General features: G+C 50.2%; 1 protein-coding gene across 1 annotated transcript in view; it reads right to left on the reverse strand.

The window, feature by feature from the left end:
• DDX11 (DEAD/H-box helicase 11) overlaps nt 1-13,409 on the reverse strand; it is a 45,283-nt gene that overhangs the window by 7,973 nt on the left and 23,901 nt on the right. The window contains exons 4-19 of the mRNA XM_015568834.1: nt 13,162-13,409; nt 12,311-12,397; nt 11,848-12,005; nt 10,107-10,152; nt 9,116-9,223; nt 8,808-8,895; nt 8,244-8,452; nt 6,537-6,689; nt 5,290-5,336; nt 4,876-4,955; nt 4,079-4,123; nt 3,893-3,960; nt 1,217-1,255; nt 815-926; nt 532-663; nt 3-40 (exon numbers count right to left, since the gene is read on the reverse strand). Of these exons, the coding sequence (XP_015424320.1) occupies nt 3-40; nt 532-663; nt 815-926; nt 1,217-1,255; nt 3,893-3,960; nt 4,079-4,123; nt 4,876-4,955; nt 5,290-5,336; nt 6,537-6,689; nt 8,244-8,452; nt 8,808-8,895; nt 9,116-9,223; nt 10,107-10,152; nt 11,848-12,005; nt 12,311-12,397; nt 13,162-13,409 (1,658 nt within the window). The remainder of the gene's footprint in view (nt 1-2; nt 41-531; nt 664-814; nt 927-1,216; nt 1,256-3,892; nt 3,961-4,078; nt 4,124-4,875; nt 4,956-5,289; nt 5,337-6,536; nt 6,690-8,243; nt 8,453-8,807; nt 8,896-9,115; nt 9,224-10,106; nt 10,153-11,847; nt 12,006-12,310; nt 12,398-13,161) is intronic.

The raw sequence follows: 13,409 nt of genomic DNA on the forward strand, positions 1-13,409 counted from the left end.
TTCAGCAGCAAGAATTTCAAGCTGCTCTGACTGAGGCTGCCTGATAAAAAGACAAAGAAAAGAGCTACATGGGAAGGGGGCAGGTACAGACCCAAGAAACACTTCTATCCTCCGAGGCAAAGGGGTCCATGTAAGAGGCATGAGAGATAATCACTTTCTCTTTAAATCAAATCCTACTTAATCTGTAGGACAACCGTGAGGGAGAGTACTATTAGTTCCCTTTTCGCATGAGGAAAATGAGGCTCAGAGACAAAGAAACTGGTCCAAGACACACACCTTGTAGGTGATGGAACCAAGGCTCAAGCTAAAGCCCATGTTGCCTTAACCACTAGGCTACACGGCTCCTCTCACATCCTTGCCTGAGACAACCAACCATCCTAAACACCTGCATCCCTCCTCACTACCCCCACTGCCTGCCCAGGTCACAGGAGGCTGACATCACCACGTTTCTTTGTCCTGACCCCGGGAGGTGCTGGGACGGAAGTAAAGGCCCCTCTCATGCTCTTGGCCTCCAGCTCCCCCTCGGAATACCTTGGCGGCTCAGCATGACCCTGCCGTCATGGTTGGCAGTGGTGAGAGCTTCAAGGAAGCCTTCGATGTGCATCAGTGGGGAAGCAGGTCGAGGCACCCTGGCCTCCCCCTCTTCCACAGGGGCTGTGGGAGCTGCACAGAGTGGAAGGGAGAGAGTCTTGGACCACAGGCGAGAGCAGAGAGCCTCCTTGCAGTTGGACTAACGGGGTTTTCTGGGGAGAGTCCACGTGTGAGGAACATTCCTGCCCAGGGTCCGCAGCCCAGCCCCTACCACCTGACTCACACTCTGTCACCCCGGGCTGCAGGCTCTGTAGGAAGTGCTGGAACCCTGTCAGTCTGGGCTGCTCCCTGGGGGGTGCGAGGACTGCCCCATACCTTTCTGTGAAGCCAAAGAGCTAAGCAGGAATAAGAGCAACAGAGACAAATGAGGGCAGCAGAGAGGGAGGCTAGGGTGGACAAGAGGCTTCCACCTCTCATCTGCATCTCAACCAGGGCCCACCCTCCCGCCACCCCAAAACCAGGCATCTTGGCAGCCCCTCCCCAACCCGGTAAGGATGCTCCCCAGTGAGGACAATAGAGATGAAGGTGCCTGAGTTTCCACAGGACAGGAGAGAGAGGCTCTGTGAAGGCAGCAAGCAGGGGTGCAGCTGGACCCCACTCAGGCCCCAAGGAAGGGCAGCCGTACCTTTCTGCTGACCATGCTCTTTTCACAGTAGCGCTGCACCTGCAAAACCAAACCCGCTGTAGGTACATGGAAAACTTAACCAGGATGATTACCGTATTTGCCGGCGTATAAGACGACTGGGCGTATAAGACGACCCCCTAACATTTCCACTCAAAATACAGAGTTTGGTATATACTCGCCGTATAAGACTACCCCCTCTTCCGCACACCTTCCACACACTAAATAAAAGGTAAAACAATATCCGATTTGATTTTAACATTTTCATTTATATTCAAGTGCTTATGACCTGCAGGAAAACTGTCACAAGGCTGTATGTAATCAAACATATACATAAAACAGGGCAAGTTTATTACCGGTAAACATACCGGTAATCCACTAAAGAAAACACACTCTATAGACTGGTACCGTAGATGCTGCTCAGGAACACAGGCAAGCAGCCCACACCCTAGAGGGACTGTCAATGATAGAAGTAAGATAACAAAGAGAGGGAGAGAGCAAGTGCCGGGCAAGTCCCTAGCACGTTTGCTGGCGTGACAGTTTCACCTTAAAAGCCTTCAAACTCCTCTGCATCATCTGATATTAAAAGTTCATCAACGACATCTTGGTGCCATGATAGGGATGATAGGGGTTTGACTGGTCGACATTTTCTGTGCTGTACTGTACAATGGGGCAGTATTGTGGGTGGCTGTTGGCTGTATACAAAGCCGGATTTGATTGGTCCCTGCTCCCTGTTTGCCCGCCCTGTCACTATAGCAGTCTGGTCCACCCTTGCATCAGCATCTCCCTGGGACCTCAGTAGTGCGCAAGTGCGAGCTCTCCAACATTCTAACAGGCACCATGATAGCGCAAAATCGCGAATCGCGATACCATACTGGGTATATGGTTGGCGGTGTGCGATTTTGCGAGCGTGGTAAAATCGCATAACAGCACAATCGCATAACAGCCGAGCATACACCCAGCAGCGCTGCTGCTGCCTGAACGGTATGTGGCATGAAGTGGGCGGGCATCGGGAGGCCACTATGGCACGGGGCCAGCACTATGGGCCGTCTATCTGAAGTGTACCTGGCGTATAAGACGACCCCCCACTTGGAGGCATATTTTTCAGGGCCAAAAAATCGTCTTATACGCCGGCAAATACGGTAAGTGGTTAAACAGATAACAACTCTCCAAAACCCCGGGAGCATCAGTCACCACCACCTCCCGAGGAGCCCAAAGCCTCCTGAGGCCAACCATGTCACCCTCCTTTCTGAGGTCACTCCACCCACACTGTCCCCACACCACACAGTGCTCTCCCACGAGAGGGCCTCTGCTAGGCCTCAGGCACAGCCTTCACAAGTCTGCATGGCTCCACCCCTCCTAAAGGTCCTGGGTGATGGCTGTGTCCCTCTGCTTTCCTTCACCATGATGGCACCTAAGCTAGACCTTGGAGGATTAAGAGTTAGTCTTAAAAAAAAACCCTATGAGCAAAGGCATAAAGGAGGTAAAGCCTGGGACTTGTTCAAGGGACACCTGGAGTGCAGTTAGGTTGGCGTGTAGGCTGGAATGCAAGATGATGACTATGGAGCCTTTAAAGAATTCTCATAAGAATGGTATCTTTCAGTTAATATTCACTAGACTATAGTTTGTAAAAGTTATTAGAAGGGAGACAGAATGAAATCAAGAAGACCAAAAAGAAGGCAAAGGAAAAGACTGCACTGAAGGTGTAGCTGTGGAAATGAAAAGGTGGGGTAAATTCAACAGCTATTCCAGGCTATGGGGCCTGGCCACAGTTTGGATGTGAGACGCAATGGGAGAAAGGACTCAAAGATGACAGGATTGCCAGCCTGTCTGAGGGGGTGATGGCAGTAACCATGACCAAAACAGTCAGGGCAGCTGGTTTGAAAAGGAAAGGCCCGATGGAGAGAAAGCAGGGACTTGAGTCTGTGCGGCTGGGCTGGCACACTGGCTCGGCACGCACCATTTTCGTGTGGCCTGTGCGTGGCGTCCTCCTATGGTGACCTCGCTGAGCCTCGGCTTCCTTTGCTCTAGAATGGAGAGGGCACACCCTACTCTACAGTCACAGCCTGGTGCACTGCCTCAAACACAGTAACTGCTCCGTTTCTGTTAGTAAACTAGAATCACAAGGTTGTGAGTCTAGTAGCAGTGGCAGTACCCCGCCCCTCCCCTCCTGGCCCCTGGGGAGAGCAACCGATATGTAGGCCTGGAGCAAGCAACGATGTGAGGCTGCAATAAACTATGGCTGGAGTGGAAAGACGAGAGAAAGGTCAAGCAGAGTGGCCCAGCTATGACCTCACTCACCTCAGCCCAACAGCAGGATCACACTCACAAAATTAACTTCCAGCTCTACCCAGCAGCCAGGGAAAGACCGTGCCCCAAGAAAGATGGAGTAAAACAGAGCGCCAGGGCATCTCTAGTTGTGCTTATTAATCTAATCTCCCCCTAATCTCTCTGACCCTTCAACCCTAGGTCCAGGATCCTCTTTTGTTACAATACTTTTCTATTTTTTTTTTTTCAGGGTTAATGGCATGTCTGTGCTGTAGATTCTCAGCCCTCTGGACTGACTGAGGACTGAAGGAATTTCCTTTTTATTCCTTCCACAGTGTTAACAGTGTTCTGCCCACAGGTGGGGGTAAGGATAAGATCTGATGAGCTAACATGAACCAGTAAAACCTCTACCTTAAACAGGTTGATGTTGTCGATCTGGCTCTGAAAGAGAAAGTCATTGATGGTCTTCAGCTCTGTCCCTAAGGGTAAACAAACAAGCCTTGGGGTCCTGCTCTGAGGACCATGGTGTTGGGGTCTCAGAGGGAAGCTCAGAACTGGCTCAGACCAGCCCTGGGCCCATGAGGGCCATCTTCTTACCTGTCTGTGAGAGGCTCTGTGTATTGGGATTTTGCTTAATGTTCCCTAAAAGAGAATTCAAACAGGTCAAGATGGTGGTCCTCTGGCCCCATCCTCTCACACTCCACAGTATACTAGTCGAATAAGAACATTTGTCTGTGAACCGGCTTTTTGATAGTTTTAATGCCCATAAACCCCCCCACTGAGAACAGATGTTCTAGGAAGCCTCAAAGTCTGACCCACACACATGTGATATGGAGCCCAAAGCCTGGTGGTTTCATTCTTTTCACACCTCCTCTAAGGAGGCAGGGACAGAGTAGCCACCCCAGTTTAGGCACGTGCCAACAGGACACACCCAGCTGCTTGGTGACAGAGGCAAGGCAGAGATGGAAGCCAAGAACACCAAACATGAGACAAAATTCCCTCAGAACCACCACGATGGCGTCCTGGACTTCTGCTTTCATGAAAGCCTTCAAAAGGGTCCCCGGGAAAGGACAGGGCTGCTACACAGAATGCTGGAAAGGTGCACGGGACCTGGAGCCAGTGGATTCTAGTTCCTCTCACTGAGCTCAGCAACCAGAGGCTCTAGCTTCATTCACTCGTGTCACTGAGGGTCAACACACCCATGCTGCCATCCTCACAGGAGCCCTCTATCATGTAAAACGGCTTTCACTTGTACTGTAGTGCTATTACTACCTCAGAATGGTGAAATAAATCAGGGTCCTAAAAAAGATCTAAGTTAGATGTCCTGACAGCGTCCAGGGAGCCGAGTCTGGTGAGCAGAGCATGATGGAGTTAGGGGTTGCGGGGCTCCTTACCACCCAGCACAGTCACAAATTTCTCCAACAGGTACAGGATCTGTTTGATGTACATCAGGTTCTTGGCCTTCAAACGCTTCCTGAGGACAAATCAACAGACAGCAAGTGGGTTACTCCAACAGCACCTTCCCTCCTAAGTGCCCCAAGCGGAGGCCCTTCTGGCTGGTGTCTTTCAAACTGGGTCACAAGTTACAAATATTCCCCCAGAAAAATAGGCCAGCTGTGGCCCAAGGCCTTCAAAGCCAGGTGCTGTGTCCTGAGCACCCCTGGCCTATGTGGGTGCACACACACAGGAGACAGCAGCACGCTATCCCACCCCACAGAGATGCCAACCTAAGTGCCTCCTCTAGAGGCTGGCTTGGGGTGCTGAGGCTGAGCAGGATTTTCCCTTCCCCTCTGGAGGTGGTGTCTCACCTGTATCGTTCCATGTACTGGAGCAACTGGGAATGTGCCTGGCAGAGCTAAGGAGAGAAGAAATGGGCATGAAGGCAGACTAGGGTCTGGGCAAGTGGCATAGGGCTGTGCCAATTGTCTAGATTGTGGTTAGAAAATGCCAGCCCAGGACACACAGGAGGCAATCAGGGTGAGGAGAGTGGGGCTGGTTACAGACTAAAGGTGTGGGTTTTAAAGGCCCATGGGCTGGTGGGACCTGAGAGAGGGGAAGGAAGGCAGGTTCTGCTGCAGTGGCCACTTTGTGCCAGGGAAAAAGCAAGAGGCTGAATTTTCCGTAATGAAGCTTCCTGCTAGTTTTTACTGGGCTGGGAAAAGACGTGTTGCCTACTAAGAGTGATGGTTCAAGGTAACCATCATGTCCTGGCCTAAGATCAACCCATGCATTAGTCAGTAGAGGTGGTGGAATGTCGTGTGGGTTTCAGGGTCAGAAACCAGTGGTCAAATCCCAGTTTCCCACTTACTAGCTTTGTGACCTTAGGTACTGCTTAAACCTCTCTGACTCTCTGAGTTCTCAATGTTAAATAGGAATACCAGCCCAATGTAGACTAGACGTGAACATCAGAGGTAACTCCTACAGTGCATGGCACATAATAGGAAATAAATACATAGTAGCTTTCAGAAATCTTGAGCATTCTTCAGTTAACCCCTTCCCCGGCAGAAACGTGTATACTCGTTTTCACAAAATGTTCTTTTTCAGTCGTCGACGAGTATACTAAGAAAATATGGTAAAAAAATATGGTTTATAGGAAGACGAGTTACAAACTGTTTTCATAACCAGCATCAAAAATACTATATAGAACCAAAATAAAAAAATTAGTCTGAAAAAGAAACGTTTTTAACAAAAAAATTGTTGGGGAAGGGGTTAAATCCTCTCAAAGCAATATCAATAATAATGACATCTAACTACACGAGGACCCTACTTCTCTCAAGCCATTACCCTGGATCATGGAGTGGTTAATAGCATCCTGGGCTGGAGGGACTCAGGACCACACAGGCCAGTGAAGACCAAGGCACCAGTTCCTCTGCCTGAGCTAGACCCCAGTTCTGAAACCTGCTGGAAGGCAGTCACCTCTCATGAGGCTGCCGCCTAGCCGGAGTGCACCACTACCGAGTGCCATTTCTGGAGGAATCCCGGGTCCAGGCAGTTAGAGAAATGTTCCTTTGTCCCATGATAAACCCTGGCTCCGGGTAGGGAGAGGCTGACCTACCTGGGATCCACTGACCTCCGTACTGTGGATGCCTGTGATGGTGTCAATCAGGTTGTGTGCCTCATCGATGATCACTACCTGGCCCTGCAGCCGGATCCCCGTGGCCTGCCGGGTGGCCGTGTGCAGCAGCATCTGGTAGGGCAGCACCACCACCTGGGCGGAGATGGGGCCACATGAGTGGGGCGGGACTCCCTCCTAGAGCAGGGTCACCAGCCCGCTCTAAGTTCCTGGTGTGAACAGTTTCATTTCCTGCCCAGAACAGGTGTAGAGAAAGGATGGCATCGTAATGTGCTTTTAACAAGAGACTCTTTGCTCAAAAGTTTTATGTGTAACATCAAATATATGAAGCAAAAGTGAAGCTGATCTGACTTCTGATTGAACCAAGAGTGGGGTTATGGGGAGGGGAACCCCGGTTGCTTAGCCTTGTCCATGCCCCCAAGGTAGCCCTGAGGCACCTAAATTTCCTCAAAAAACGGTGAAAACCACCAGCATAGCAGAAGGCAGCCCAGGGCTCTCGTCCAGGAGCTGTCACTTCCTATCTGTGTGATTCTGGGGTCCATGAGCCTCATTTTCCTCATCTGCAAAATGGGCTTGATAAACTGTCAAAACAGGGTTAAGAAGTGGGGTTGGGGTGACAAAAATAAAAACATTCTGTACATTTTTTAGTGGCTTTGGTGTTATGACGATTTTCCAGTTATAAGAATACTGATAAACAAAGTGAAAATTCAGAAAACTGGAAACTTAAGACCCAAGTTTTAATATGGTTCCATTACTCACCTGCTGTGAGAAAACAGATAAACCACTTAACCTTTCTGGACCCCACGGTTCCCAGGTGTAGAATATGGAAAGTACCTGCCTTAGCTAGCTCAATGGGATACCATAAAAGCAAAAATGAGGTGAAAAGTGCCTTAGAGAGTCAAGATTATAAGAATTTCAGGACATTTTACGGCATTGGCACACAGTGTCTACAGCGCTGACCCTCGCTGTGGCAGATCCTGGGAAGGACATGAAAGTGCTGGGAGCACTTCTGCATTGCTCCAAGGACCACACACGCAGTCCAGGGAAATAGACTGATGAGCAATTACTGCCACATGAAATTATTACTAACACAGTTAGTTCCATGCATCTTTTAAAATCGATTTTAACCTTTTCTTGATTATATGGAATTCTCCACAAATAATATCCTATTTCCAAAAGTCACTCAAATGAAGGAAATAGCAAGAAATGTTAAATCATAACAACCAAATAACAGTATAATTTTTGACCTGTTAAATTGGCAGCTTTTCTGTTTAAGTAATACTCCATATGCCCAGTCTAGAAAAGTCCTCTCAAATGGTGCAGTAAGTGCACAGTCAGGACAGTCACTCTGAACGGCCATTTGGAAATAGATTTATGTTCTGTAGCTCCCATTCCTCCCGGTGTCTGCCCTGGCATCTCTCACTGCAGTTTCAACTAGGAATGCACACCTTCTCCTGGGCCTGACCCCCCATAATGCCACAGTGCCTGCAGAACAGCCACCAAGGGACCTGGGGCATCCTGTGCCCCTGTGCCCTAGGAGAGTGGGTTACGTGTCATCGGTGTGCAGTATGTCGGTCAGTCCAACCATGGCCAGTGACATCTTCCCAAACTAAGAGGAGAAGGAATTCCCTCATGGCCTAGGCTGCAGTTAAAGCCAAGAGCCACCGCCCAACCCTCTGCGGTCTTCACCTGGGCAGCTGGAATGGCAAACCGGCTCCCATAATAGGGACAGGCCCCAGCCTCCTTCCCCAGGGCCACCAGCTGCTCGATGTCCTTCACCTCCAGCAGCACCTGGTCCTGGAGGAGCTGCAAGTGCCTATGGCTGTAGAAGGGACAGGCAGCCTGGGGTGCCTGCCTTTTCCTCTTGGGTTCCTGGTCCTCAGCTCTGCTCTTGCTCTCTGTGGGTGGCAGCACAGGGGCAAAGGCAGAAAGAACAGTAACGGTCCTGTGGCCAGGAGCAGGCCAGTAAGGTCATGTCTACAAAACCCTTATGTGAACTATTTATTCTGGTCTCATCATAACACTCTGGTACTTTACTCTGTGTTCAAAACCCGGATTTCGGAATTAACTCTGACCCAGAAAGCAAATACACCTTCTCCCAAGGAGAGGCTCTTTAGGAAGAACCATCACTTCCACTAAGATACTGTCTATATTGTGCTGGCCCCTGCCCCTCCCGCGCCTCAGTCCCAGCTGCCCGAGGCCAAAGGATGGTCCTAGAGGCTGCTCCTTTAGCTCAAGGGTGCAGGTGGCTACCGTGTCTGCTCCTCTGCAGCTCCATACAGCGGTCGTTAATCAGCTGCACAGAACCCAGGTTTTTCACTTCTTGGTTTATACAGAGATTCTATGAGACAGAGGAGCAAGAGGTAAAGAAATGGTGCTGCTACATGATGCACAGCAGCCCACCAGGGCCTCGCAGACCAGCCCTCCCCCATTTCCTTCCAAGGGTCAGCAAGGCCCGAGAGGGGTGATCCTCCCCTCCTCAGCCTGCCTGCAAGAGGAAGACGAAGGCACAGGGAAGGGAGTAGAGGGCACCAGGGCTGAGGCGCCCTGCCTCTGCCTACCTGCCGAGAGCCCAGGGAGACGAGCCGGGTGTCCTTGCCAAAGGGGCTCTTCTGTACCTCGTGCACAAACTGGGCCAGCTGGGAGTGGGTCCGACTGCAGTAATAAATCTGCGCCGAGGAAAAGCAGGGGATTTCAAAGGCGGTATAACATTCTCAAGTATTCTCTGCACATCAAGGAATGCCATGGGTGATGGGCTGAGGGAATGGGGAAAGGGGTCACAAATATACAAACCTACAGCAAGGTAACTGTCCCAGAGAAGATCTTAGCGAAATACCACGGTTCCCCACTTCACCCTCAACTCCTAAAGTTCAAGAGAATGCCCACAAGATGGGACTCCTCCCATCTGTCATGCTCAGCCCCTAATCCAACTGTTATGGAGGGCTTGGCCACCTTAGGAAAAGTATTTCCCTGAGTGGTGACTCTTGACATGGAAAAGGTCCCTAAGGTTCTGGGGAGTCATGAGGGGCTGTTCCACACACACCTCCCAAGGGCATGGAGGGTGGGGCTGGCAGTAAAGCAGGCAGAGAGGAGAGGAAAAAAGAGAAAGGGGAGGGGGGGTCCTAGTTTCAACAGAGAAAACAAAGGTATTACATGAATGAAACCAAATGATTTAAATTTGTGAAGTGTTGGCACCACATATGCCTCATAGCTCTCCATGCAAGCATGCCATCAGAACATCCAAAGGACAAAGAACTCTCACTCTGACTTGCCCTGGCCTTCCCCAACTCCTAATGCAGAGAGAGACCCAGGGTCCTTGGCCCAGAATGGCTGTTCTCCCATGTCCTGCGGCACATGAGCCAAGGCATCACTCCCACGAGATGTCTCCCCAGGTACCCAGACCAGCTTGCCAGGTGAGCACCTACAGACCAGGTTTGGGTCTGGGGAGATGGAGTCAGTGGGCTGGAGGCTCCTCACCTACAGGAGGGACCCTCGCATTTTCCCTGGACTCCAGGCCAATCACAGCACAAAGCTTAGGACATGGCATCTTACCTTAGTTACATGTTCTTCCTCCAGGTCATCCTCATCCTCATCTAATCTGAGAGAAAAACAAAACACAGGAAAACATTCTTCTCAGCAAACGCAGGCCAACTAGAAACACACTTACTGAACATCTTACCACAAGCCAGCGATCAGCCCTAGACCTAAACAACAAAGAACCAAACTGAAGATTGAGCTCTGAGCTAGGAGACGGACACATCCCAGCAGTGAAGTTCCACCAAAGCAGCAGGTGGTCGCCTGTGCTCTTGGTCAGGGAGACGCCCCAGGCTAGCACCAAGGCCATCCTCCCACTGCCACTCAGGAGATGACAGAGAGAGAAAGGACATGGTATTCCCAAGACCCTAGGTCAATGTTTGTCATCCAAGGCTACTCTCCTCTCACTGTCTAACCTCCAGCAAATGGGACTTCTCTCAATTCACCGAGAGAACTTGATTCTACCACTCTATCAGAGCTTGGGCATGCTGTGCTCTGTGCCAGGAATGCTCTCTCCCTCACTTCTTCCCTTTACCTAGCCAACTGCTAGTCAACTTCAAGACCTTCTCATAAACATTACCTGCTCTGGGCAGCGTTCCTCAATTTCCCCTGGCAGGGTTGCCTGCCCTGTAACACACTGCCATGGTCCCTGTGATATTCATCTCTTTCAAAAACCATTTCTTCTTCTGTCTCCTCAATCACCCTATCCTGTCCACAGGCGGATCTGGGTGTGTCTTGTTTCTACGGAGCACCCCCACAGCCTGCAAACAGCAGCAACTCCATGCACATTTCCTAAGTGAAGCCCCAATTGACCAGGTGAGGGGATAAAAGATGCTGTCACTCATGACCATATCAATCTCTTCTCCCTCAGAATTTAAAAAAAAACCCTTAAATTAAAAAACTAACTAAATAAATCATATGCCACATAGTGCACAGACTCAGCAGGATCTCAGTGCAAGGCTGGATGTGTGAATAAACGAAGTCTGCCCTTTCTGGGAATGAATGAGTAGCCCATCAGCACTGGGGACTGTACGTCAACCTGCATGACTTGGCTGGTTGTTTAGTCAACGTTATTAGTCTAAGCTTCTTAGAAAACACAAAATCCTTTTTCAGTTATACTCTACTTTGTATATAAGGTGAGGACATCAGATGGATTTTTTTGTTTTTGTTCACCTTGAAATTCAGTTTTTTTAAAAAGCAGAAATGCTCATTGCCTTGGGCTATTAGAAAAGGAGTTAGTTACAGTGTTAGTTCCTTCGTCAATAAAGAACTGTCAGTCAGCTTTGTCTGAAAGGCCTGGATTTAAATTACAGGTCACAGGAACCAAGATGGTGGTGTGGGTAAGCACCTGAACCCAATGCAGTTTGGTACTTAAGAGTCTGAGATCTAGAGCTGGGTGATCGGGTTTAAGTCTCAGCTCCCGGCTACCTGGCCTTGTGGCCTTGGCCAAGGCATCACACCTGGCTGGGCCACAGCTCCCTCAGGTGTAATGGGAAGACACAAATACTGATGCGAGAATAAAGGCATTAACAGACGTGCAGCCAGTGCCCGGCAGAGAGAGAGGGCTGACTATCACTGCCATTATCACTTACGCACCCTAAGGAGGAGCCTGTCTGAGAGAAGAGGCAGTTGCTAGCATTCCATCCCTTCAGAGGCCCAAAGAGTGACAAGGAAGCCTGCTTCTTTCTTGGCACAAGGAAGGAGCAGCCTCCCATGTGGGCCCAGCAAGGTGGTGGGTGGAGCAGAAGTGCTATCTTACCCGTTAGGGGCTCTTTTCTCCTCATCACTCTCGTACTCTGAGAGGACCAGCTCCTCCTCCCCAGATGCCAGCTGCTCCAGGGGCTCAGCCTCTGTTCCTGCTGCTAGTATGTCCCTGCTGAGACGGAGGAGACGCTCTGTCTCTTCTTCTTCCTGTCTCTGTACAGGAGCAGTGCAGGAGGGGAAAGATAACCTCAGTACTGATGCCCCCACCTTCGACAGAATCAGCCTCAGTGTGACCATCCCCAAGGATAACACACACACACACACGCCATTAACTTGGGCCTTGCTGCTTTACTGGCATCAATATCCTAGTTTTCACTACCTCGGCTCAAGTTCCCATCCACTGGGTCATAAGGACTTAGGGAGCAGGGGTCAGGGAGAGGAACCTGAAGACCTGGCCACTCACCCAAAGGAGGTACACCTCGAGGCCCCAAGCAGCCACCCCGGGAGATGACACTCACCTCACGCTTGGCTGCATACTTGAGCTGTGTATTGTGACGGAGCTGCTGGAGGCGTTCTTCTCGCTTCTTCCTCCTCATCTGCTCCTTCTGAAGAGGAAAGAAACCATAAAGGAGACTCCTGCAGGAAGCCCAAACCCAGCCTTTCTTACAGAGTCTGGGCTGCTCAGCTGAGTGCCTCTTCACACAAGGCAGTTCTCCTCCCCTGGCAGCACCAATCACCAGACGCGGAGCCTCGCCAGGTCCACGCCTCGCTGTGCACCGCAGGAAGTCTGTATACCCCCTCCCAAAGCCACATACTCTCACAATAAAATGCATTCCTTATTGAGTTTGCAGCCATGAAACCATGTTGCCAATGGCAACAGTGAGATAGGTTCCTTTCCCAGGTGGGTAATGAATGGGACCTGCCAACCCCTTATCTAGAGAAGGTCTGTTGACATCAGCTTTAAAAAGATAGCAAGGCCCTGGCCAATGTTTCTCAGTGGTTAGAGCGCCAGCCCATACACCAAAGAGTCACAGTCAAGAGCATGTACCTGGGTTGTGTGTTCACTGTGCGCCCTTGGTCAGGGCAGCATGTGTGAGGAGACAATCGATTGATGTAAGAGTCTCTTGCACATTGATGTTTCTCTCTCTCCACCCTCCTTGAAAAGCAATGGTAAAAATATCCCTAGGTGAGGATTAACAACAAAAAAGGACAGCAAGGGTGCAACACCATTAACTCAACAAAGCTGTCAGGAGAACTAAGAGGCATTGCAAAGCCAAAAGACGCATATCTACATCTAGGAATCAACCCAAAATAATCACTGAAGTGCTGTTTCCTAGATCACTCCCACTTCTTTTACCCTCGATCTCACCTTTAGTCGGTCCACCAGATCCCTCTCTTCTTTCTTCTGCACAAACTGAGTAACCCAGTCAGGTTCTCCAGTAGGCCCCAGGGTGTCTGGAGTCTCTTGACGTGAGGATGAAATACATGGGGGCTGGTCCTTCCCATCACTGGAGGGGGCAGTTCCAGTTTTAAGGAAACGTGCCTCCTCTTGATGTTTCTTCTCTTCAAAGTCACGAAGCCAGGAAAGGGCCCCACAAATAAGACTTAAGGATTTTC

This window comes from Myotis davidii, unplaced genomic scaffold (assembly GCF_000327345.1).
Source record: "Myotis davidii unplaced genomic scaffold, ASM32734v1 scaffold944, whole genome shotgun sequence".
Lineage (NCBI taxonomy): Eukaryota > Metazoa > Chordata > Mammalia > Chiroptera > Vespertilionidae > Myotis > Myotis davidii.